Here is a 25,032-nt window from a genome sequence, read left to right as displayed (position 1 = left end):
TTCGGAGGGAACGTTTTGGGGGACTTAATGTATCAATCTTGTCTTTCGTGGACCACGTGCTATGATGTAACCTTGCGTCAGTTTTTAGATCACGTGTGTTTAGGTGTGTGTGTAATTCGGTTCCTCGCAAACAATATGCAGCGAGGTCTCTTCGAGATAAACTGCAATTGACGTTGATATTGCAGGAATTGATATTTTTTCTTATCGTGCAATGATACACGAGCAAGATTTTAGACTTCTTTTTATTACCTTTAGAGCATTAGGTATAGTAATCTTTTCGTTGTGATAATCAGAATGAAATACCGATGTGCCTGAGTAGCCTAAAAATAGTTCAGTCATTATAGGTATTAATACATTTAATACCTCATTAATGTATTATTTCCAATTAATGTTTATGGTAAAAGAACAAATGATATTAATAGGTTGCTCGATAAGTTTTGGCGTTCGATGAGAAATGGAGCTATTAGGTTCGTCATTTTATTTTTATAAAAATGGTACTAGTGTTCGATGAACATGTGTGAAGTTTTATGTAGATCTGTCGACTTATTCGTATATTTACAGTTGTTCAAACGTTGAAGTGTCGTAGTATTTTCTTACGATAGAAAAAACGACAAAACTTGTTCAACAACCTAGTATTTAATACATTAATGATACTTTTTCCCTTTTAATCGAGATTAAAATAAACCTGTTTCGATCGTTCTCGATTTGCCTATCAAATTCTTTTCAATTATCAAATGGGGAGAATACATAATATATTAACAGATTAATAAATTGTTTCTGCGACTCCTTCCATATAATGCATTCAGCGATTGTATAAATAAATAAACGGTAATAAAACTCTCCCCTCTGTGAAAGTGCATTAGCAACGTGGATGATGCATATGTATCACATCCGTGCCACGTACCATCGTAAATCATCATTTTTACAGAAATATACTTGATTTCCATGGTTGTTAAAATCAATTAACGTCAAACCGCGTTCCCTGTAATTAATCACCGATCGACGATTACTACTTGTCTCTTACGTGTACGTCTAGTTGCCTGTCAGTGTTTTGTAAAGTTCCTTACGTAAACATACCAATCGAATCATTTACATCGGAACAAATGTAACATGGACCATTCTAATTTCGAGCCCCGTACCTTCGTCGTGCATAACAGATTCTAGATAGAGATGGGTTCGAGAGTATCTCGAGCGGCATCGAAATACAATAAAATATATTCACACACGGTATCAGAAAGATAATATTTATAATTATTCATACCAAATATCATTCCAGTAGATCATCATACCTATTAATTATTATTATATTGTACAGCACTGAATTCAAATTACATTTAAATCGATAATTATGATTCTTGAACAATTACTATTTTTCATTTTGTATTTCAATCTTCAAAGCTCAGAATATTTCACGTGGTACACTGTAACTAACGTTCAGGGTGTTCACGAGCAAAATGAACAAAGTGAAGGTGTTACGAATAATGAAGAGTTGAAGAAATTTTATTTAAAATTTGTAATATAATACTGTAATTGTATTTAAAAATTTGTTCAACATTCGAGTGGTTACCACACTCCCTGTAACAGTAGGAGTTTCGTAAATATAATATTTCGAGCGAGACGACGTCCACGAGACCGTGCTCGAATTCACCGAAACTATGAATGATTCATTTGATCGAGATTCGCGAATCCGTGTCAGACTCGATCCCATCGCTAGAGACGAGACGACGTTTCTTCTCACGAGAAGGAAAGCAAGTTTTGCCCTCCCCTTGGAGAACGGGTTAGCGCACTTTCTCCGACTTGCGTCGAACTATCGCCGTGAGAGGATCTGCTTTGACGGAACGGAGCGAAATAATTAGATTTAGAGGTGAACGGAGACGGATACCGGAACCGCGACGATGCAACGCGTTTCGTAACCCGGTGACACTTCCGTGTCCTGCGGAAGAACTTTCATCGACCCGATCGATGCGTTTCTTTTGTATTTACAAGTTTTCGTCGATCGTTCGAATACACGAGGAAACTTCGGTCCTGAAAACTCACCGTCGAGATTTGAGAAAAGGAACACAAATTTAACAAATGTGCGAGTTTAACAAATAAGCGGGGTCGAATTGTATTGAACTATGAAGTAACGTATAATAGACATTGTGACTTTCAATAACGATTATAATTTTTGTTCTCGTTCTCGAATCGGTGTTCGATGTACTTCCGTACTGTGTCGATAATTTATAGAGAATGAATTAAAGTATCGTGTAAAAAGGAGTAAGTGTGGAAAAAAAGATCGGTGCACGCTATTACGATAGAAAGGTGAAGTGGTACCTAACCTCGATCCGTTAGTATGAATTTTTTTCACGATACGAGCAATATGCGTCATCGAAATGGAAGCTAATTGGTCTCGATTAAAGTTGACATTATTATTGATAAAAAGAAGAAAAAAAACGTCATTTCGGTGATAAAATAAAAATTATTGTTGACAATAATAATTAGTATAGAGATGGAATATAGTATAGGTAGAAATGTATTGTGGAAATTAATTATCAAGTTTATATTCGACGTTCGTACTAATTGTCGAACGGTTTTGACTATGATCTTTTCACTATAATTAATCTCGAACATATAAGTATTTCGAATAAGATTCGGAACGATTAAAAAACCCACGTCACATCCTCGACGCAATTCTATCTGGATACGAGGCTTAAGAGTAATAAGATTATAAATGATTTGCGTCATACATTATTGCGATACGATCAATCTAGATTCCATCGCTACCCGTTGGTTTCTTTGACAATATATATTCGTCACGTTCGCAAACAAAAGGAAATAGATTATTTATAATAAAAGAATTCTGAAATTAACTCAGATCGAAAGAGGACAGTCTCGAACCCATCGCTACTTCCTACAAGTATTTTAAATAATCGAGTCAAGTTGGTCAAAGTGGTCAAAGTGGTCAAAGGATCACTCTCGAACCCATCGCTAATTCTCGCAAATGTTTCAAACGGTTAAATGAAATCGCAGAGTAACAGTGTCGAACTCTTCACTACTTCTCACAAGTAGTTTATTTAATAAGATTCGAAAGCAGTGGAAACCCTTGTTATATACTACGATTCGATCTGCATTGAGTTAAAATTAATAAGATTAGAAACGATTTACGTCATATAGTATTGTGATACAATCGGTCTTAATTTCATTATTGTCTCTCAGTTTTCCGACAGAATTAAAGAGATTATACGCGATGAAATCTCACCGAAGGACAAAATTCACTAGGATACGGATAATCCGTATTGCAAGGGAGTAGTCACCGAACCATCGCTACTTTTTACTAATCTGTTTCAAACGATGAAGTCAAATCGCAAAGGAACAGTTTCGAAAATTGTAAAGGGCCAGTCTTGTACTCACAACTACTTTTTGCGAGTACAATTGTAATCTTGTACTCGCAACTACTTTTTGCGAGTACAATTGTAATCTTGTACTCGCAACTACTTTTTGCGAGTACAATTGTAATCTTGTACTCGCAACTACTTTTTGCGAGTACAATTGTAATCTTGTACTCGCAACTACTTTTTGCGAGTACAATTGTAATCTTGTACTCGCAACTACTTTTTGCGAGTACAATTGTAATCTTGTACTCGCAACTACTTTTTGCGAGTACAATTGTAATCTTGTACTCGCAACTACTTTTTGCGAGTACAATTGTAATCTTGTACTCGCAACTACTTTTTGCGAGTACAATTGTAATCTTGTACTCGCAACTACTTTTTGCGAGTACAATTGTAATCTTGTACTCGCAACTACTTTTTGCGAGTACAATTGTAATCTTGTACTCGCAACTACTTTTTGCGAGTACAATTGTAATCTTGTACTCGCAACTACTTTTTGCGAGTACAATTGTAATCTTGTACTCGCAACTACTTTTTGCGAGTACAATTGTAATCTTGTACTCGCAACTACTTTTTGCGAGTACAATTGTAATCTTGTACTCGCAACTACTTTTTGCGAGTACAATTGTAATCTTGTACTCGCAACTACTTTTTGCGAGTACAATTGTAATCTTGTACTCGCAACTACTTTTTGCGAGTACAATTGTAATCTTGTACTCGCAACTACTTTTTGCGAGTACAATTGTAATCTTGTACTCGCAACTACTTTTTGCGAGTACAATTGTAATCTTGTACTCGCAACTACTTTTTGCGAGTACAATTGTAATCTTGTACTCGCAACTACTTTTTGCGAGTACGATTGTAATCTTGTACTCGCAACTACTTTTTGCGAGTACAATTGTAATCTTGTACTCACAACTACTTTTCACAATTACTCGGACCGATCGAACCCATCGCTACTTCCCACAAGAATTTCGAATGAAGTACGAACCGATTGAAAACTCACGTGCGTACCGAACGCGATTCGATCCAGATAGAAAACTCAAGATTAATAAGATAAGAAACGATTTGCGTCATACATTACTGCGATACGATCAATCTGGATCCCATCGCTACTTGTCGATTTCTACGACAATGGTCGGGATTTATCCATTGCGTTCAGAGACAAAGGGAACACGATTCAGAGCGGTAAAAAAATATTGCCCAAGAGAGTCAGTCGATTCGCGAACGATTGCGTCGTATTACGGAGAAACACTATCGAATCCATCGCTACTTTTACGCAAGAATTTCGAAGAAGAAAGCTCACGTCGCGTACTCGACGACGATCTGATCTGCATGGAGGAAAATTAAAAAGATTAAGAACGATTTGCGTCATACATTTGCGATACGATCGATCTGGATCCCTTATCAGTATTTTTGATAAATTATAGTTACAATTTAACCGTCACGTTCCAAGACAAAAGGCGAGATATTCTTTAAAACGAAAGCTCACGGATAGCCAGTCGAGACGTACACGGTTGAAGTCAAATTGCAGAAGACGTGCTGCCCTGGTGAGCGGCTGGATGTTAACGTTCGAGGGGGAGAATTCCATGAATATCTGAGACTGTTGACTGAGAAGACGTCCTACAAGTTCTCCCCGGTGCGTTATTCCATCGTCACTGTCCCTTTGTCAGACACACATTCGCCCTTGCGGAGCCGCACGTCTGCACCAACTCTAATCCCGTCTGTGTTCTAAGTAGGGAAATTCTGTTAGTTGTGAGTGATATTCTAAGAATGACGATCTACAGTGCGTTCGTGTGCGATGAGCAGTGTTTCTTAGGGATTCGTGTATGAGTTGTGTAAATGTTCGCGTATCAGGAATGTGAGTGAGGTACAATGTTAGTTTAGCTCGGTGTGATCACTTTTAGGAGAGAATTTTACACGAGAGATTTAGTTCGAAGGAATAACATCGAGATAATAACAATCTTGAAAATTTCGTGGGAAGAATTTTTAATATTTTCACAATTACATTCAACAGAGAACGTTTAATTGATTTTTGAACGATAGGGAACTGATCGAATGCTAGATACAATATACTTTAATTAATTTCAATTAACTTTATTTTTATTTAGTTGTTGATTTTAATTGGAGTTTATCGGTCGGTGCGGTAAACGTGAGTTATTGGTGCAATTAACCAAATGTCGGGCGAAATGTGCGACGCGGAAAACTTTTTTTAACTTCGTCATTTTTGAATCAATTGTAGAATTAATTGTAAAAGTCTCGTGAGTTCAGTTCACTTGGTCTGTGGACCGAGACTAGTGGAATTTATTTGTCTTAATTCGGTCGTTGTTGATAATAGTTATTTCGTTGTTATGTAATTTTATTTGCCTCGAATTTAAGTTACGGCAGTTCTTGGATAAATAAATTTATAAATGATTTTTCTTATCGTAATTGCAGCATCACGAACTCGATGCTGCATGTGATTCTATTTTTATACTCTTCGCGTGTTTTCTGTTTACACGGTCACAATTGTTTTCATATATTCGACGACTAACTACGATGAAAAATTACCAAAGTTTTTCACCAGGTTCGCCACGAAAATATGATTTTTATCTCAAAACTATTATTGTCGTTATTCTGAGGTTTTTCATTTTGCAGAACATAATAGTTATGAAACATTCTAATTGTATGGTTGCCAGATGATCTACAGATTTAGCATTCGATTGGAAAATTAATACTTCTATTCCTTGTTGCATTTACCGGTAACACATTACACGTGACAAATGATTAGGTGACCATAGAAATAAGTGTAAATTAAGTGCAACCACTTACAAATTTACAAAGACAATTTAAACGTCAAACTGGAACCAATACTTGAAATATCGGATTATTTAATGTATTGTGAAACTCGTTTGCTGTTGTTATATTAGGTTCGCCCTCGGATGCAGGATAAAAATCGCTACTTGCCTCGTTACTAACCTATTAACCTACTTTCAAGTAAGACTGGGACTATTGGAATAATTCAGTGTTTGAATATTTTACATTCGACTGTCACGAATAAAATAAAAATATATATATTTTGTTTTGAATTAATTTCAATTAATTTTATTTTTATTTAGTTGTTGATTTTAATTGGAATTTATTGCTCGGTGCAATAAACGTGAGTTATTGGTGCAATTAACCAATATATATATATACTGATTTTTTTTTGTCGTGTTCAAAACAAATAGTATACATAATCTAAACAAGCATAGTTTACTCAACACATACTTTCAATTTTTAATCGATGTCCTTTTCGGTATACAAAAATTGTCAATACCTAAAAATATATAAATAACTTATAAATTTAATTAAGTATAAAAATTGTTCAACAAAGAGTGAAATACCTCCCATATAAAATATAGTATATTCTCGTGTCGAAGAGCAATCAGTTCTATTGAATATTAATTTCTATCAGTAGTAATCTTCCTGTTGCTAATCTTCATTAGAATTAATCTTCCTGGACACTAATTTTCATTAAAATTAATCCTCCTAGGCATTAATTTCGATTAGCAGTGATCATCTTTGATACTAATCTTAATCAGATGTAATCTTTCTTTTTCGCTACAATACTTTTTATCGTATCACGTCTGGTTCGGGAAAAATTCGTCGTGTGCTAATCGTAGGATGCATGCGATTGTGAATTGCACTGCGTGCAAAAGAGGTCATGTGAATTTATCGGGATCGCAGAAATATAGATAAAACCAGTATCTTACATAAACCACCCCACGCGAGGCATGCGCGATGATGCGCGAACGACGATGGAATTACAGCCACCGAGGTCGTCATAATGACGTACGATCATTGGCCACTCGCGGTGCGTGAGTCTGCCAATCACGTGGATTTTGCTTTTATCGAATAATCACCCGATTAATAAAGGTGATCGTTTCGCGAATTCATTAGAAGATCGTCTTTACTGAACCTGCGTAATTTCGAGAGAAAATTATTCTAGATAGACAATGCTTTGCAAATGTTGAAAAATTGAAATTATAATTACGATGATAACCTCGTATAGAAAACTGAATAAGGTAGGACTTTAATCGTTTAAGGGCGGATATCACTCTGAGACGTTCAAAAATGGGTAAACTTTGCGAATTTTTTTCTAAGCGGTTACTACATGAAAAATAGTGTTTTTTTCTTCAGAGAATATAAATATAACTTTCAGCTCCGTTTTACAATTTTGCGAAAGTAACAATCGTACAAAATGGCGAAGTTATTCGCTATTCCTAGAACTCCTTATGGTGAAACAATGTTTGTTGGCCGCTATAGTTGATAAGAATTGGGAGGTTTGAAGTGAAAAAATGTCGTTTTATAAACTAGAGATTATTATCGAAAATGTAGCTTACGATTTTTCGAAAATTTGGAATAATTGTAGAAATGGTCAAAGTTTGGAGAAAAAACAATCATTTTTACAAAAGAAAACGACTTTAAACGTTTATAAAAAATTAAATAATTAACCTACTTTGTGCAGAATATCTCTGTAAAATTTGAAGTAAATCAGATATGCAGATCTGGAGATTTCGTGTCGGTCAGGTTGAAAAGTATAGTTTTGAGAAAAACATAAAACAAGTTTATTCATCGTTGTAACTTCTTTTTGACACAACGTTCTACACACTTTAAACTTAAGAGAAAGAAAAAAAGAATTCGATTTTTTTTTGACTCGTCGGAGTGGTTTCCCCCCTTAAATGCTCTTGTAAATTGTCTATTTGATTTTCCATTCGTCTGCTCGATTGTAGTCATCTGCTTCAATCCGTTTGTGTACGCTCCTTAATTATTTCAACCATAGTAGTGGGGACCTTAAACAATACCCAAGTGGTTTTTTGTGTTATACAAACAATGATCGCTTGCTTCGTTATAAGAACAATCGCTGTTATTCAATGCCCAGACGATAATAGAACGCGCCTTTTACACCGCAGACTGTAACATCTTGCAGACATTTTTCATGCACTAATTACATGTCGTCGGGTGCGTGGTGTCGCAGCCCTGTAGCTCTGCTAATTAATTAATAGCGACTGGGGATAAGTTAACGCGATAAAGTCCAAAGTTGATTTACGAGATGCAACGTGGGGAAATCTAACAAGGAGGCGATTAGGGGCAATTTTTCATCGGGTAATCTTCATTGGTAGCAACAAACGGTTCGAACTTCAAATGCATATGTTTGCATCTGTACGAGGAACGTTGAAGCTTGACAGATCCCATTGACAGCTCATAAGAGGTTTAAAAATGGTACTATTATTAAATCGGATTTTGTGGAATGGTAAAGCTACAGTATGCGCGCGAGAAGATTGCATCTGGGGTTATAACGGATTCCATTCGTTCAAGGAACATCTCCTTAGGTGCACACGGACGTATACACATTCTGTTCTCGCCCGACGGAATCACCTCTGAACAAACAGTATCTGCCATAACTCTAGAAGCAATCTCCGGTACATTGTAGACAAAGGAGGTAATAGAAACTTTATGCCTTAATCTTTTGAAGCCAATATCTGGAAAATGTATTCTCAAGTAAACAAAGATCCTCGTGATATACTTTAATGTATCATGAATATATCTCGTGAAAATTAAGGTTCTAGGATTCTTAACCGGGGGTTACCAATTGTTGAAGGTAGACGTAGAGAGATCTTTTCTGAACGATACAATTGTAAGGTTAGGCGTTACGAGTCAGCAAGTGCGACCCTATAAACCCTTAACACGCAAGGAAATATCTGCATAGTTTGTAGATTTCTGATACAAAGAAAAATACTCAAGTGCTTGATGCTTTTGTTTCTATAGGTCTCCAGCACACAGAGAATACCTACATAGTGCATAGGTCCCTAGCACGCAGGGAATACTTACATAGTCTATAGACTCCTGGCACGCAGAATAATACCTATATAGAATAATACCTACACGACTACATAGTTTATAAGCTTTGTGACTACATAGTGTACAGGTCCCCAACACGCAGAGAGTACCTACTACATTGTTTGTAGGCTCCTAGCAACGCAGAGAAATACCTACATATAATAGATAGGTATACTATATAGACTACACAACTACACAGTCTATAAGCTCTATGACTACATAATGTACAGGTTCTTAATACGCAGGGAAGTATCCATTTGCCGGTTTCTCCCTACCAAGTGTACCATTTCACAAACTTTTCAAAATTGACTCAAGTAACCCCACAACCAAAGTACCGCCATCATCTCATCAAAGAAAAAGACCTACTGCAACAATTTCATTATTCGCCGATATCTTCTATATTTTCTCCACGAACCATAACCCCAGTTAAACGACTCCCGAATCACTCGGATTAGCGTCGAGTCCTTACGTAACGCTCGTTGAGGTGGAGTCGAACACCTACCAAGGGGGGACAATACTCACATTGCGGCTCACCGCACTCCGGGTCCGTAACAGTGCCAGGGCACTCGTGTTACGCCTACATACGCGTTACGGCACCGTGGTCGTCGTCATCGTCATCGTCGGGGCCTAAGAACCATCGGAGAACTCGTCCTCCAGCCGTGGACTCCGGCCACGTTAACACGAGCACGTTGTATTAATGCGTGCCGTGGAGGGGCACCGATACGCTCCTCCCCCTGGTGTCCCCCCATGCGTGCATTTTTACGCGAGCATTTAGTGCGGCTCGGAGCACCGTGCGACTCGCAGTGCCGCGACCGAGTTTATCGTTGTTATCGTCCTCGTCGAGCACGTCCTTCCTTTCTTTCCTTCCGCGTTCAACGCTGGCCTTTGACCCCTCTGCGTACGCGTTACCCAGCCGGAACGGTCGACGACGGTGGTGAACGCTGGATCGGGACGATCGATCGAATTCTTGTAGGGTTTCACCGACAAGATCTTTCGAATCGGTGAATTTCTTGGCTCTGAGCTCGTCGAGAAGTCGACGACAGTTCTGGTACACGGAATAACTTATGTCAAAGTCGTAGCAGGGGTGTTAGTATTTCTTGGGAACCATCGCAGAACCTGTCGATGGTGTTCTATCCTCCGTAGAGGTGTTATCTTTAATTGGGAACCATTGGAAGACCTGTAGATGGTGCTTTATCTTTCGTAGGGGTGTTATCTTCGATTGGGAACCATCGAATGACTCGTCGATGGTGTTCTATCCCCCGTAGAGGTGTTATCTTTAATTGGGAACCATTGGAAGACCTGTAGATGGTGCTTTATCTTCCGTAGGGGTGTCATCATTGATTGAGAACCATCGAATGACTCATTGATGGTGTTCTATCCCCCGTAGAGGTGTTATCTTTAATTGGGAACCATTGGAAGACCTGTAGATGGTGCTTTATCTTCCGTAGGGGTGTCATCATTGATTGAGAACCATCGAATGACTCATTGATGGTGGTTTATCTTCCGTAGGGGTGTTACCATTTCTTGGGAAGCATCAAAGGACCTGCCGATGTGTTCTATCCTCCGTGGCAAGGGTGTTACCATTTCTTGGGAACGATCAGCAAGTATCTGCTGTTCCATTCTTCGTACGTAGAACAAAAGTGATCGTGAATTCTTCCCGAGACTGTAGATTCGGAGTACCTCGCTCGATAACTGTGACCCCTTTATTCGTCGGTCGATTTGTAGAATCGGAAATCCTCCTCGGGTGCCCCATTAAACTTCAGCCCATTTACGCTCAGCTTAAGACCACGAATAGAGACAAAAAGACGCGACGAAGCAGGTCAAGAATATCCCGGTCGTTGAAGCTCGTCCTATTTACAGCATTCCCTCGATCCGCTGGTTCATGGGGGCCAGCGACCCCTCGCGGAAACGGTGCTTCTCCAATCAACCCTACGCTCTTCCATCTTGGAAAAGGGCACAGGAAAATTCACCCCTAGGGATGTCCCCGATATTTTCGTCGAATCATCACTAGAGGCATTTAATAGTCCGATGTTCTTCGTATTTCGTGTTCCTAATGACGAGTTTCGTAAAAGTTTGCCTTGTACGGGGTTACGTTCCCAGATACGGGCTCCTAGGAATATCTAGGCGTCGACCAGACGTGGGTAACATGGCAGTCGACGTGTCGAAGCTGAACCGACAAGGTGCACGTTCAGCGACACTCCTTCGTATTCCTCTCTCTTCCAAAAAGTGAGAGAATATTTATCAATCCGGGACAGTGTCCCCCAAGAGCACTCGGTTGAGATACAAAGTGTACCCAGTGTACAAGTGTGCCAATACAGAGTAACGTTACGGAGAAGATTACAAAATTATGCAATAAACAATTAGAACACCGAAAGTAGTACGCAAGTTTCGTAAGTAACGGAGCAATACAGAGAATATGTCTCAATTTCTCTCATCGAGATCTTGTCCGAAGATATTTAATCGTGCATTGGTTTACGAACATCTTGTCTCCCTGAGATACTTCCCGTGTTCCTTTAATACCGGGAGTACTTCGATTAACGTCGATTTCGACCAGAAGTCGAAATAGAAATGCATACGGGGGCCTACGTCTGTGTACATCGAAAGAACTCTGACCAACGTTGATTCGGACTGAGAATAATAAAAAAAAAACAAAAAAAGGAATGCGTGTAAATCGATTCCAAGGCACCCGAGTGGGACGAGCACATGCCCCCATTGTGGCCCGAAGAAAGGACAGCGGGTCGACGTGTCCAAGTGCGCGGTAAAGGAACCCCAGGTCATCGTCGAGGGTGTCGTAGCTAGAGGTAGCACGCGAGTCCAACCGCAGACTCGGGCCTAGCCGCTGGAACCGGTCTCGTTGGTGACTCCCAGGCTTCTCCATTTCCAAACTGTCGTTTCACGAGCCAGCTCGTACCCGCCGACGATAGAGAACCACTCTGCGTCGTGGCGGACTACCAGTGGGGAAAAAAAAAGAGAAAAAATACGCGGAAACGGTGGGGGAAACGTTGTCGGATTATCCGTGGGGTGGTCGATCGGACCTAGAAAGCGAGTTCTTCTAAGGTTTCCGTGGGTGCCAGAGGAAGCCACGCCGTGGACAGGCCCGGCGCCAGAAAGAGACACCGAACAACGTTCGCTACGTCCGTCATCACGCGCGAAGATTCGACTCTCTCCTTCCTTTCAACCGGGTGTTTGCCTCCTTCCTCCCCTCCGGCCTCCCTCTCCCCCCGACCCGTTCGACGACGATGGAGCGGAACGAGAGCGCAAACGAGGGTGGAAGCTCGCCCGACACGGTAATCGGGCGCTCCTCGTCCGAGGAGGACCGGAACAGGCAGAGCTGCGTCACATCCGGCGAGTACGTGACTGTTGGAGGCAGCAGCTCGAGCTTGGACACCCTCACCAGCGCCACGGCAGCTCCCGGTCCCACGGGAACCGAGGATAAGAAGAGGGGACGGTTCGACGCACTGAAGAGCAGTTTCCGCAAGGAGGGCGGTCTGTTTAAAATCAAGAAGAAGACGAGGTCCGTGGAGGAAGCGTTCGTCGAGCAGGAGCCGGATGTTGACGAAAAAGGTTCATTCGAGTGCTTCGGGAGAATTATTCGAGTGAAGGAATTATTCTTTTGGCTGGGCTTTTACGATCATTCGGGAAGAGTGGAGTTCCGCGGGTTCGGTTGAGGTAGCGTGTTGAGCGGTGGACGACAGTGAGGGCTAGGAGACGATTAGCTGGGTTCTCGGTTCTTTTGATTGAGATCCTTTGAGAACTTGGAAGGAAAATTATGGTAAACATAGTCCGAATAAGCATAGTTTATTCTGTGTGGACACTTGGACCCCTAATTGGGGCCTCGTCGGGACAGAGATATTGAGTCTTTGTACCTAGAAACGAACAGTCGAGAATTTCAGTAGAGAAAGTATTTCGTTTGAAACTGTCCAATGGTAAATAAATTAATACGGTGAAGAGGGGGGCGGTTTCGTTTACGATTGAAAGTCAAAGGATAGAAAAATAATTATGGAGCATATGTTTTAATTTATATAAGATAGACTATGCTTGTTCAAACTGTATTTGTTGTAATATTTCCTTTCAGAAATTGTCTCTTCTGTGGTAGATTAGGCCAATATTTATTTTCATAGTACTTTTATCCTGGAATCTTTGGGTGTACTAATTACACATCCTCTTTCGAAGAGTCTGTTTTCTACTCCTATATTTGTTTGCAACAATCACGAAATTTCAGTCTTAGAATTTATTAAATTCTTTGTTTATTCTTCAGCCCAGGACGATCGATGAAAGTTACTGATATCAATGCATGAAATATCAATCGTAAATGATCGATGGAACGTGTCTTGGGATCCATCAACAGATTTCTAGAGAGTTTAATCATTTCGATATCTTCATGGTATCTCGATTATTATTGGAATTCAGCGAGCTCTTTAATTGTCATGGATTTAAACAACTTCTTTCTTTGGATTAATTTACATCGGACTTGCATCATTTTTTAGAGGCGACCAATTAAATTAACCTTCCGATGTCTAGTTTCTTTTTGCTTCAGCTTTGCTAAATTTCTATCGAATTATACCAAATTTCCTGGATGAACTTTATTAAAATTGATATTTTATTTTTAACATTTCAATCGTCACAGTACCTTTCTGGAAACTAATTGTATCTGAAGGAAGAGTATTCTGATTACTATCGGTATTTTTTTCTTCATATATCATATTCTGCGTTTTACGTTTTTAAGATTTTGTTACCAAAGACTGGCTGAAAAATGTAGTTGATAAACTTTTTTTATACCACGATAATTATACCCAAAGGCGCAAAAATTTTACACTTGTTAAAATTCGTAATTCAATTATATAACGACCCATAATATTATCTGCAAACTTGTTAAATTCTAATGTAACTAACTTCAAAATCGCATTATTTAATCTCTCATACTATAATTTTCGAAGGATTCAATATACTTCTACCTGTCATAGTCTAGAAGGTCTAAAACTTGCAAAAATCCAACATGGCTTTGATATCGCATTACCAAATCCTCCATAATTCATCTAATTAAAGAACCACTCACACCATTCCTATTAACCATGATCTATAAGATTTTGGACACACTAAGTTCCAACGCAGCTCCAAAACCCAATCATTAAATCCTCCATAACATATCTAACCAGAGGACCAATTAGATCACACCTATTACGAGCTATTGGCTAACTAGAGGTCCACTTAGTTTACTCCTACCTACCACAAGTTGTAAAACTTGGAACATACTAAACGCAACATCAAAAATCGATCACCAAGTTTGTCAACTTGCCCTCGTCCAATGCGAATCAACGTACCTATAAAAGGATCAAATCGTTAGCTAGACACCAACTGCGCGAAACCATTCCTCTCTGACTGGACTTCCTCTCCTGCCACAGAAACGGCTCGGAAGAGGAGTCCAGAAGTGGAGGACGAGAGTAAAGGTGGTTCGGCCTCGACCTTGAAGAAGAAGAAGAAGTCACACTCGCTGGTACGCAAGCTGAGCCTGAACAAGTTTCGCCTGTCGACGGAGCAAGAGCCCAGACAGCAGCACGAAGGTGGTGACGGCAGTCGATCGCAGAGTCAATCATCTCAGGAGTCGCCCAGTCTGTCGGATAGCCCGTCCAGGATCGCGAGGAAGGGGCAGGAGATCGCGGTGCTTCCCGAGGAGGAAAGGCTCGGCCATCGCGACGAGGTCGAGGCACGTGACATCAAGGAGAGGGAGAGAGAGAAGGGAGAGACGAAGAAATCTGAGAAGCTGCTGGAGAAACCGGTGAGCTCTATCACCGTAGTGCAGCGCAGGTCGCCGTCGTTGACCATCAGGAGCTTCTCCAAGAGCCAGCAGATTGGTGAGCGAGATCTCCACGATCGAGGATCTTTAGGTCTCTTTGCTCCCGCTTGCTCGTCGATCCCTCGCACTCATGATCGCTTCCGGCACCCGTGACTTCGGCACCCACTGGCTCCCTCGCTCTTAATCAGGTCTTTCCTTCTCTCTTCTTTCTTAGTTGCTGGCAGGTGGCCGGAGATTGAGGTTACTTGGTGCAGTTGAGGTTACTTGGTCTCGAGGTTCTCGGTTTTCTTGGCAATTAGGCATCGATTAACACAGTTCACCGAAGAAGCACATTTGCTTCTTCTCTCTCGAGGATTCTTGTAGTGGAAGTAGACCGGCTTAGGGCTAATTCGAAAGATTGACAAGTGCACGTAACAACGATGCTTGATAACCCCATGCGACCGACAAGTATATCAGTTGTATATAGAGTGCTTCCTTGCGATTGATCATAGTCCAAGCTCCCCATGAAACTTACTATCACTTTGAACTAGAACAATGGAGACCTGATAACCTCGTGTCATTGACAAGTGTATCAGTTTTAGGTAGTGCTTCCTTACTATTGATCGTAGCTCAACCTCGCTATGAAACTCACTGTCACTTTAGACTAGAACAGTGAAGATTTAATAATCCCCACTGACAAGTGTGTCGGTTGTAGGTAGTGTTTTCATGCGACTGATCATAATCTAACTTACACACGAAACTCACTGTCACTTTAGACTGTAATAGTGAAGACTTTTCACGAACAGTACCAGCACCAACACGTGCCATGATTCATAAACAATGCCTTCACGCGATCGTAGGCTAGCTACAAGAGCAACTAGCCCAACGCTCAAAGAAACACCGCTTTCCGTAACGATCACAGCGAAGCTTCCATTACCCCACACTCGTAGAGCTCATCATCCTCAGGATTAGCAGCCCCTATGAACGCATTAATTGCGCAGATCCTCCGACCGAAAAGAAGCCAGCCACACCGGAAGAGCGGTGCAGCTCGGCGCTACCGTACGCGATCTCCAAATGGCCGGAACAGATCGAGAAACCAGTCGTGGGAACGCCTAGGAAGTTGAAGTTGAGCTCCAAGTCGGAATCCGACTCTGCAATACTTTCGAAGTCCTCGCCCCAAGAAGTGCGCAGGAAATTGTCATTGCTCGAAGAGAAACGCGCGATCTTCCAGCGACGGTTGTTCAACTCCACCGACGACACAGAATCTAGCGAAACAGTGATTGCAGTTACCGTAGACGAGGAGGATAAGACACCAACGAAACAGGAGGGTAAACGCCAGGTGCAGACGAAGAAGAAGGCCAGGCACATCAGTGTGAAGAAGTTTGACACGTTCTCAACGTTCGAGGGTACGTTTGACGAAGAATCGGGTGTTGGCTACCTAGCCGGCATCGAGGAGGACTACGGTGAGGGCTACGATCGACGCAACCACGACTACGGGACGCATCTTACCGCCATGGGACCGATGGTCGGCACCAGCGACACCATGGAGAAGGCTAAAGTCGCCAATCAGGACAACACGGTGAGAATTGGTGATACTTAACGTAGAGATTTGGTTTTCATATTTTTCAACATGGTTTCCCGATGAAAATAAGTCCAAACACGACCTTATTCCGAGTGGTTTTACCTAGCCCCGCTTTCAAGTGACAATTTTTACCCCGGATTCGAGCAGCAAGATTGTTCGCGTCGGTATTTAGTTTCATTCAACGTAAAATTGTCGTACTTGAAATTATATTTCCATGAGAAAATTATCAACAGATTGGGAGAAGTTAGTTTCACGATGAGAATGAAAATAAGTCCAAACATGACCGCGTTGAAACTGTTTTTAATTTTATATAAACATTACATTACATTTTCATTTTACGTCGTGTTTGGACTTATTTTCATCGGGAAAACCTCGTCAATTTATCGACAATATTCTCATTAGAATAAAAAGACAAATATACAAATTTCTGTTTCGTACCAATAGTTGATATACCGATAGACGTGGAGCATTGTTTGAAGTTTTGTAATGCGAGTCGTTCTCGTTGTTACTCTGTCTCGCTCACTCTTGATGCATATCATTCACTTTCTTTGCTGGTCGTTATAAGCGAGGCTGGACTAACTCGCTTTCATGTGAACCAGCTGTTCCGATATTGTCACTTGAAAGTAGAAATTACTGTACTATTTGGAATTTCTAGGCGACACTTCATCCTGGAAGCTTCAATGTCATTTATAAGAACTGGGGCTCTATAAGAATCAACCATCTTATGGTGCTTTAGTTATTGTTTCTTTCTTTATAGAGAATTTATACTAGAGTGTCAAAGTACTCCTGTCAGTGTTTAATAAATTATAGTTGCCAAAATTTTATCTTTTCAAATGAAAAATAAAATTCCAACAACCAGAAATTGTTGAGGGATGAGAAATTTGTAGGAAAATTTTGATCTTTTTTTTTCTAATTGTAACAATGTTTGGATTCCTCTTCTTTTCTAATGCTTCTTTTTGAGTGTACTTGTACTGTCTATGATATTTTAAATATTTGATAAAATCTCAAATATTGTTGTGGCACTGTGTAATGTAATACCAAGATATTGAAACATGTATTCACTTATCGGTATCTGTTGTATGTGAGCGGTGACACGTGTAATTTATGTCGAGTGTGTCGTCGCTTGTCGACGATATCGCAAATTATACTACTTGTTTGAGTTGATAGTTCACACGTAGTCGTCTGAATCTACCATTCTCAAATTGTAGACCATTTTTAAATGTAAACATCTGTACCTAACAACAGCATGAATATAATTCCAATTAAAATTAATTAACTAAAAGAAAAAGAATTAAAGAATTAAAAAGAATTAGGAAATGCTAAATTAATTTTTCGATTTCTTTGGAAATTGTTACACGTCAATTTTATTATTTGACAAAATTAATTCTATTCGTTAGGATTAATCCCCTGGGGAATATTATTGTATTATTAAAACTATCTAACTTATGTCAAGACAATTGAACGTTAAATTTTCTCATACTCCATTTTATTCTTGTCCCACGTATCAACTTATAAAAATAAGTTGCCAACAAGCATAATAATATTCGCCACAAGGGCTTATCGCAACTTCAATAAGTATGTGCATGTTCAATGAAAAATATTATACTGCAAACTAATGACGTGCGAATCCGGTTTGAAATCCATTAAACATATTATTTGCACGAAAATTACTTCATTTAAAGGAGACACTAAACCTATTGTTTAACGATCACTATTTACGAAAATTTCAGGAAAATATTTTCAAAATTAAGCATTATCAAACATCATTGTCATAGTTCGCCTATATTTTTTTATTACATCCTCTTGAAATTTCTAAGGTAATGTTAAAACAAAGAAATTACTCCGCAATTAATTTTCCGTATAATCGACAAATAATTGATTGAAATGCATCGAAACAACAGTATCGGTACTTCGAGATGACCCAATTTCGAAGACAGAAAAAATCAAAAAGATCATTTCGAATGCGACCAGAAACTCGACACCGAGGGGACACGTTGCAAACTTATTTCTCTCGCGTGCTACTCACCATCTACTCATGATATTCGTGTCTGTGTACCTTTACACAATCACCGGTTTTCCTTCCCCTACATCAACTTTCTTCCACCACCTCACAATTTCGAAACCTTGTTGTGCAGTTCATCGAGCCTCGAAACGTTGTATAGTACGACAATTTATAAAAGAACCCCGAAAGGCGTGATCTAAATCAGCTGGGGTGTGTGGTGGGGGTGACACCCAGCGACACGTGACTACCAGATGTCACTCGATACTGTTCAAAAGAAATTAAGACTAGAAATGGGAAGAACCGTTGCATCGTTAAAGGAAAAAAATATTAATTCAACATCTCGAAAATTATTTAATCTAGTATGCCGACATTCTCCAACGTTTATTTCCTAACGTCATCGACACACGATAATTACATTCTTTTACGATAAAATATTCGTAAACTTCGTCTAATGCAGTTTATCTACGATACGAAAGACTTTAATTTTTAACAGTTGAATTTCGTAAGTTACAAAAATATAAAATTGTGGAATTTGAACCAGGATATTCTAATTCAACGAGTCCCTGTGGAGACGCACGATCAGCGTTCCCCCACTGCAGGGACGTTTTTTAATTCGTCGAGCTGTACACCTGCTTATTTAATTTAAGAAACTTCTCTTACTTGATTCGAAACCTCACCGATTGTCTATACACCCAAGATGATATTTTATTTCTATGACGGAGGATCGATAGACGCGTTCTGCGGTCCCAGTTTGCGGTCCCAGTTGCTCTTTTTCTTCTGCTCAGCCATCGTGTGCGTTTTTCGTACTGCCACCCCGTACATTTCTAGCCGAGGTTCGAGTTACATACGTGGTTTAGTGTGCTCTATCTAGTTCTCAGCGCTCTTGTCCGCGAGAAGCTTAATTGGAGCACGGCCGACGTCTCGAGGGGAAAACGTGAACGACAGTCTCCATTCGGGACCCTTGACTAGTGGTCTCGAGAGATTTTATAAGACTTAACGATTACGTTTCCCCGAGACATCTTGTTTTTCGAGATTCGGGAAATCTGCTCGAAAATTCTCGAGAATCTTCAATGAAATGTTTCATTTTGATCCTTGACTACTCGTAACTCAATTTTGAACATAGAAACAGTTGGAACAACAGCGACAGAAATTATTTGAGAACTTTTTTCAATGCACAAAAAATGGTATAGCGATAAAAGCACCAGTGGTAATAAGACTATTTAATAGAATCTTTTTGATCTTGATCTTTCAATCTTTTTCAATATTTCTAGCCATAGTAATAACAGGTCGAGAAGTGTATACATGTCTGTGTGAAAATATTAAGAATCATATTTAAATTATATCGGGTTGTTAAGACTACTTTTGGTCAAAATTATGTTTCCTCCATAAACTGTTATCTATATCCTTGCTAAAAAATATTCGTTTTTTTTTTTTTTTATATTATATTCTTCTTGACTTTTCCCGCAATTTTAGAAAGTTTAGATTTTTCAAGATTAGAAAATTAAGTTTAGAAATCATTTGGTAATTACGAGATATTATATACAATTAATATCGTTCAGAAAAATACTTACACGCGGTCCAACGACTTCAATTCGATCACTATACCTTGAACACTCCTAGACGACCTGGTATCCACCATTTACATTTCACACGGGACGAAACTGCTATTAAACGTTGTGCATCGTGGTATAACATTATATGGACAGACGGTAGCGTTACGGCTTCCTCTTATAGCAGATTATTATTACCCTCGAGTTTATGGTTACGACATCGCACAATGTTTTTCATGGCGGATTAACCTTCGTGCGTACAACTACACACACCGTGGATCGCGTTAGAATGATTCCTTCCAATTTTACAAAACGTGCGAGTATAATATTTTTATGGAAAATCAGGTAAAGAGACCTTCGACCAGGTAACACACCTTTTGTCTTAATTTTATGGCTACCCGAGTTAATGCAACTTCTTGCCTAGGGACACTTTGGTATCGATGGAAAAACTTTCCACTGGTTTATGAATCATTTTCTTGAAATTTCGGAGCGTTCTATGGATCATGGTGTTCGTTTTGGCTTTTTCCTCTCGAACTCTCTGGCTACGATTTAAATTAATTTTTTTCCAAGTAACTTTTCTAAAAAATTTCATTCCAAGAAATTAATTTGGAATCGGTAGCATTGTTACAACATTCAATCATCACTAATTCGGAATCGTTGATTATTACAAGAAAAATTCGCAAGAAAATTCAAGCAGTAATCGCAATTAAGATTTTAACAACATTTAATAACAACACGAGTCTTTTCCCTGATAGCGAAAATTTTAAACAAATGTCTGTTACAATAGGAATTATTTTGTTTTTCTTTTACAGAAAATTTTACAGAAAAGAGTTTCATGAAAATCATAAAATTTACGTACATTAAATACTCGTAAACTAATTTCGAAACTAGTTATTGAAAATAAAGAAATGAAAATTTGCATCGTGTATAGTGTACAGTCGAGAAAGTTTATTTTTCAAATATCGAAGCTCTTACTTTTGTATGTGATCAGGATATTTTTTCCCTTGGACTTTACAAATATTTAAATACGCAACAAGGGAACAAAATTTTACACGTCTCGGCTACGCCACCCTTTGTGGAAGCATTTCCCTTTGTTCGAATCCCTTCGTTGTTGACGTGCTCGAAGTCAGGAGTTGTCTGGTCGTATTCCCCGATGGTTCCTTCTAATGAGTCATTTGTGTAACGAACGTCGACTGGTGTAGAACGATTTTCGCGTCAGATCAATGTCGATCGAGAAACGTTCAAGATCGTGCGCGAGAACTATGGACGTCGAGTCAAAGTTCTGGAAGAATCTGAAAGCGCTGAACTTGTCCAGGTGGAAGATTGATTCGAAGAGATGGATGTGGTGGATGGTTGGTTTATCAGTTTCCGCATTTTTTATCCGAATGTGTTCGTTTCTTCGACCCTCGTGCTCGTTGAGTTATAACAATCGTTAATTTGCAAGTTCAACGTAGACATCAAATTGTGGTCTTTCTCGAATCGAGCGTTCTTCGGAATGTTTTTTCTACGCGTGCTTTTAACAAATGTCGACTGCAATAAGTATCGATAAATTTGCAATTGGTTTGAATAATTTCTGACATTTATTTGTCGATTTTCTTTTCGTGAGAGTTGAGTGATTTGGGAAGTCTTCAAGATTTTGATGTTCGGTTGTAGAAGATCCTGGCTCGCGAGTCGATTTGATTAATATTCTTGACTTTTAATGAATTTTTTTATTTCACAAAATTTGTGAAAGATTAACACTCAGAGAAACGTTTGTAAAATTTGTAACTATTTTATCATGATTTAACTATGTGTGTTCAATTTAAACAGCATTGATCGATTTTATATGCAGTTTATCTACGTGAATCATTATGTATGAAGAACAATCAATCGAGACATCTGTCTCGTGTATTTTTATAAAGAATAACTAAACGAATTAAAATTTTTTCATAGAAAAAGAAAGATGCGTTCGATACGTTCTGATTTAAAAGTTATATTTAATCTAAACGATTTGTATCAAATCTAAGTTTAATTTTACCCGGGAATTAACAATTTATAAAAAATGTTCCAACAGAAAAATTGCTGTTTTTAATATTGTATCGCGACGAAATGGAAATCCATTTCGGTTTAAACAGAAAATACATAGACATAAGATTCACACTTTCACGAGACACGTGCACATGTGTTACAGCACGCTATCAAAGCTAAATTATATCATATGTATTCAAACAGTGTTTGGAGAGTCATCGTTTTCGATAATTTACTACGTCTCCACTACTTTGCAGCTCTCGTCGTCGCTTTCGTTTTTCCACGGGACCCGATAAGATAAGAAGTGACGTTTGAATACGTAAAGTGTAAAATCGCTACACGAACATGGCAACGTATTTTTAATGAGCATTAACCGGTTAATAATTTCAATACTGGTATACATTCTAATTTAAGAAGTTCACGGAACGATGGTTCAGCCATCGTTTAAAATTTTTATACTCGAGAAATGAAATTTAATCTTGTTAATGTCGAAGACTGTCGTAACTAACGGAATCTAAATATTTGCATCATTCTTACGAAAATAGTAAAAAAACTTTATAAAAATTGAGAAAACGTTACCGTTTATAACGTGGTCGATATTTATTCGAATAAAACATAAGCAGTTATTTGTAATTCAAGAAAACGATAAACTACTTATAGTAAAGCAGACCCAATTGTTATACAAAATTTCCAAACTTTTCCCCCAAAATTCACGAGTTAGTTATACGATTCATTCATAACGGTTTTATTAGCGCAATTTATGAATACCGATCGAAATATCATCAATGATAAAAAGTTTGAAAATACTAATCAAAGTACCATTGAAGTTGAAAATATACAACCGAAATATTATTAATTTTTTACTTAATCTTCTGCACTCGAAATTTCTTTAACCACGAGAAAAACACTTCTCGACGCTACGTTTTAAACTACGGGTAAAAATGAATCGTGTAAATAATACAATGTTTTTCGTGTATTTTCGTGTTTTATAAAACACAATATTTGAAACCAGGGCCACGAAATTTTCTCGTATTGAAATTACTTTGGATAAAACGTCGATTGAAAATCGTCTCTCGAGTGTAAGCGATTAAAGAACTTCTAATTTCTCCTCCACGATAAGAGCAACGAGTAATCGAAAGTGTTATTTTTCCTCTGTTTGCACAGTCGTCTCAGAACAATGCACCCAATGCCGGATTAGGCGAGAAACGAGAGCACTTGTACAAAATCTTGGTGATTGGCGAGCTGGGGGCTGGAAAGACATCCATCATCAAGAGATACGTCCATCAGTTCTTTTCACAGCACTATCGCGCGACGATTGGCGTCGACTTCGCGTTGAAAGTCTTGAACTGGGACACGCACACGATCATCAGGCTTCAGCTATGGGATATCGCAGGTCAGTCGTAATTTACGATCCCTCGTTTCTCTTCCAACCACGTTTCGAGAAACATTCACTGATGCGTGCCACGGCTGTTTTGATTCGCGATAAATACGTATTTTCGTCATATTTTTCCACGCGACACGAAGACGGTACATATAGAATTATAGATTACCGTTTCAAGGTGGATTATACGTTTCGATCGGTACGTTGCAATTGTCGATCAGTGCACGTAACAGCAGCATTCATCTAAATTTTCTCTGGAAGCTCTTATCGAATAGAATTTCGTTTCGGTAGGCACATCGCCTATTCAGGGATTTCATTCAAGTCTCCAATTGCTTACGGATTGGGATGTCACGAAGTTTACTGTACTTTGTCTTGTAATTTGTCGACCACAGTATTTAAGATGACTAAATCACGTCATGTATCGTGTGCTCCGTTAAGACTCACTTTAAGAGCGACTCCGTAACTTTGTTTTCTTATATTTATTTGTTTCACGTTACTATTTTATTACACAATTTCTATCACTCCACCCTGTGTATAAAATCCACGAACCGTTACTAAGAGCGCAGAAATTATTAATAGAATATATATTTTCCTGAAGCTACACATTCCTTATTATTATTTACTTATTATTATTATCTCGAGTCACTATGTTTCTGAAAATCTAAATTGCTGTAAGTTGTAAAAACTATTTCCGTATACTTCGAGCTTTTAATTCGATCGTGTTCGAGTGATCTCGAAAAGATGATTTCTCGTGAATCGCAGGTCAAGAGAGATTCGGGAACATGACTCGAGTCTACTACAAGGAAGCAGTGGGTGCCTTCATAGTGTTCGATGTGACGAGAGGAGCTACCCTCGATGCTGTGGTGAAGTGGAAACAGGATCTGGACTCGAAGGTTCAGCTTCCTGACGGTTCACCGATACCTTGTGTCCTACTGGCGAACAAGTGCGACCAGCAAAAGGAGGGTCTCGTCAATTCGCCCACGAGAATGGATGAATATTGCAAAGAGAAGCATTTCGCTGGATGGTTCGAGACATCTGCCAAGGAGAATATCAACATCGAGGAAGCAGCACGATTCCTTGTCAACAAAGTGAGTATCGATCTTCCAATAACGATATTAACTCTTCGACGACTTTGATGCGAAACGTACGCTGTTTGCGCAAGATTTCGCGTATTGAGTATACCTACACGTTAAACGTTCGCAGACGTTTAAGGGGGACACCACTCTGAGACGTTAAGAAATGTGTAAATTTCGCGAAATTTTTTTTTTATATAGTTACTAAATGAAAAATGTAGTTTCATTCAGAGAATATAAATATAACTTTCAGCTTCGTTTTACAATTTTCCAAAAGTAAAAATCGTTCGAAATGGCGGAGTTATTCGCTATTCCCAGAACACCTTTTGGTGAATTTTGTTGGCTGTTGCCCATTGTTTGTTGGCTGCCACAGTTGACAAGAACTGGGAGACCATTATCTAAAATGTAAAAATTAATAATTGTAAAAATGA

The 25,032-nt window shown here is 39.1% G+C and overlaps 1 protein-coding gene across 2 annotated transcripts in view; it reads left to right on the top strand.

Annotated features, from left to right (window-relative positions):
• Nucleotides 1-25,032, top strand: part of Rab32 (RAS oncogene family member Rab32) — a 46,719-nt gene that overhangs the window by 17,620 nt on the left and 4,067 nt on the right. The window contains exons 1-5 of one of the 2 annotated variants that reach the window (XM_076318143.1): nt 11,547-12,797; nt 14,636-15,085; nt 16,008-16,585; nt 23,312-23,540; nt 24,291-24,616. In XM_076318143.1, coding sequence (XP_076174258.1) covers nt 12,473-12,797; nt 14,636-15,085; nt 16,008-16,585; nt 23,312-23,540; nt 24,291-24,616 — 1,908 coding nt within the window. In that variant the 5' untranslated portion in view covers nt 11,547-12,472. Of the gene's footprint in view, nt 1-11,546; nt 12,798-14,635; nt 15,086-16,007; nt 16,586-23,311; nt 23,541-24,290; nt 24,617-25,032 lie in introns of those variants that run through there. The other variant, XM_076318144.1, reaches the window with a different exon arrangement.

The sequence above is a fragment of the Ptiloglossa arizonensis genome, chromosome 8 (genome assembly GCF_051014685.1).
Source record: "Ptiloglossa arizonensis isolate GNS036 chromosome 8, iyPtiAriz1_principal, whole genome shotgun sequence".
NCBI lineage: Eukaryota > Metazoa > Arthropoda > Insecta > Hymenoptera > Colletidae > Ptiloglossa > Ptiloglossa arizonensis.
This window is presented reverse-complemented; position numbering and strand designations above follow the sequence as displayed.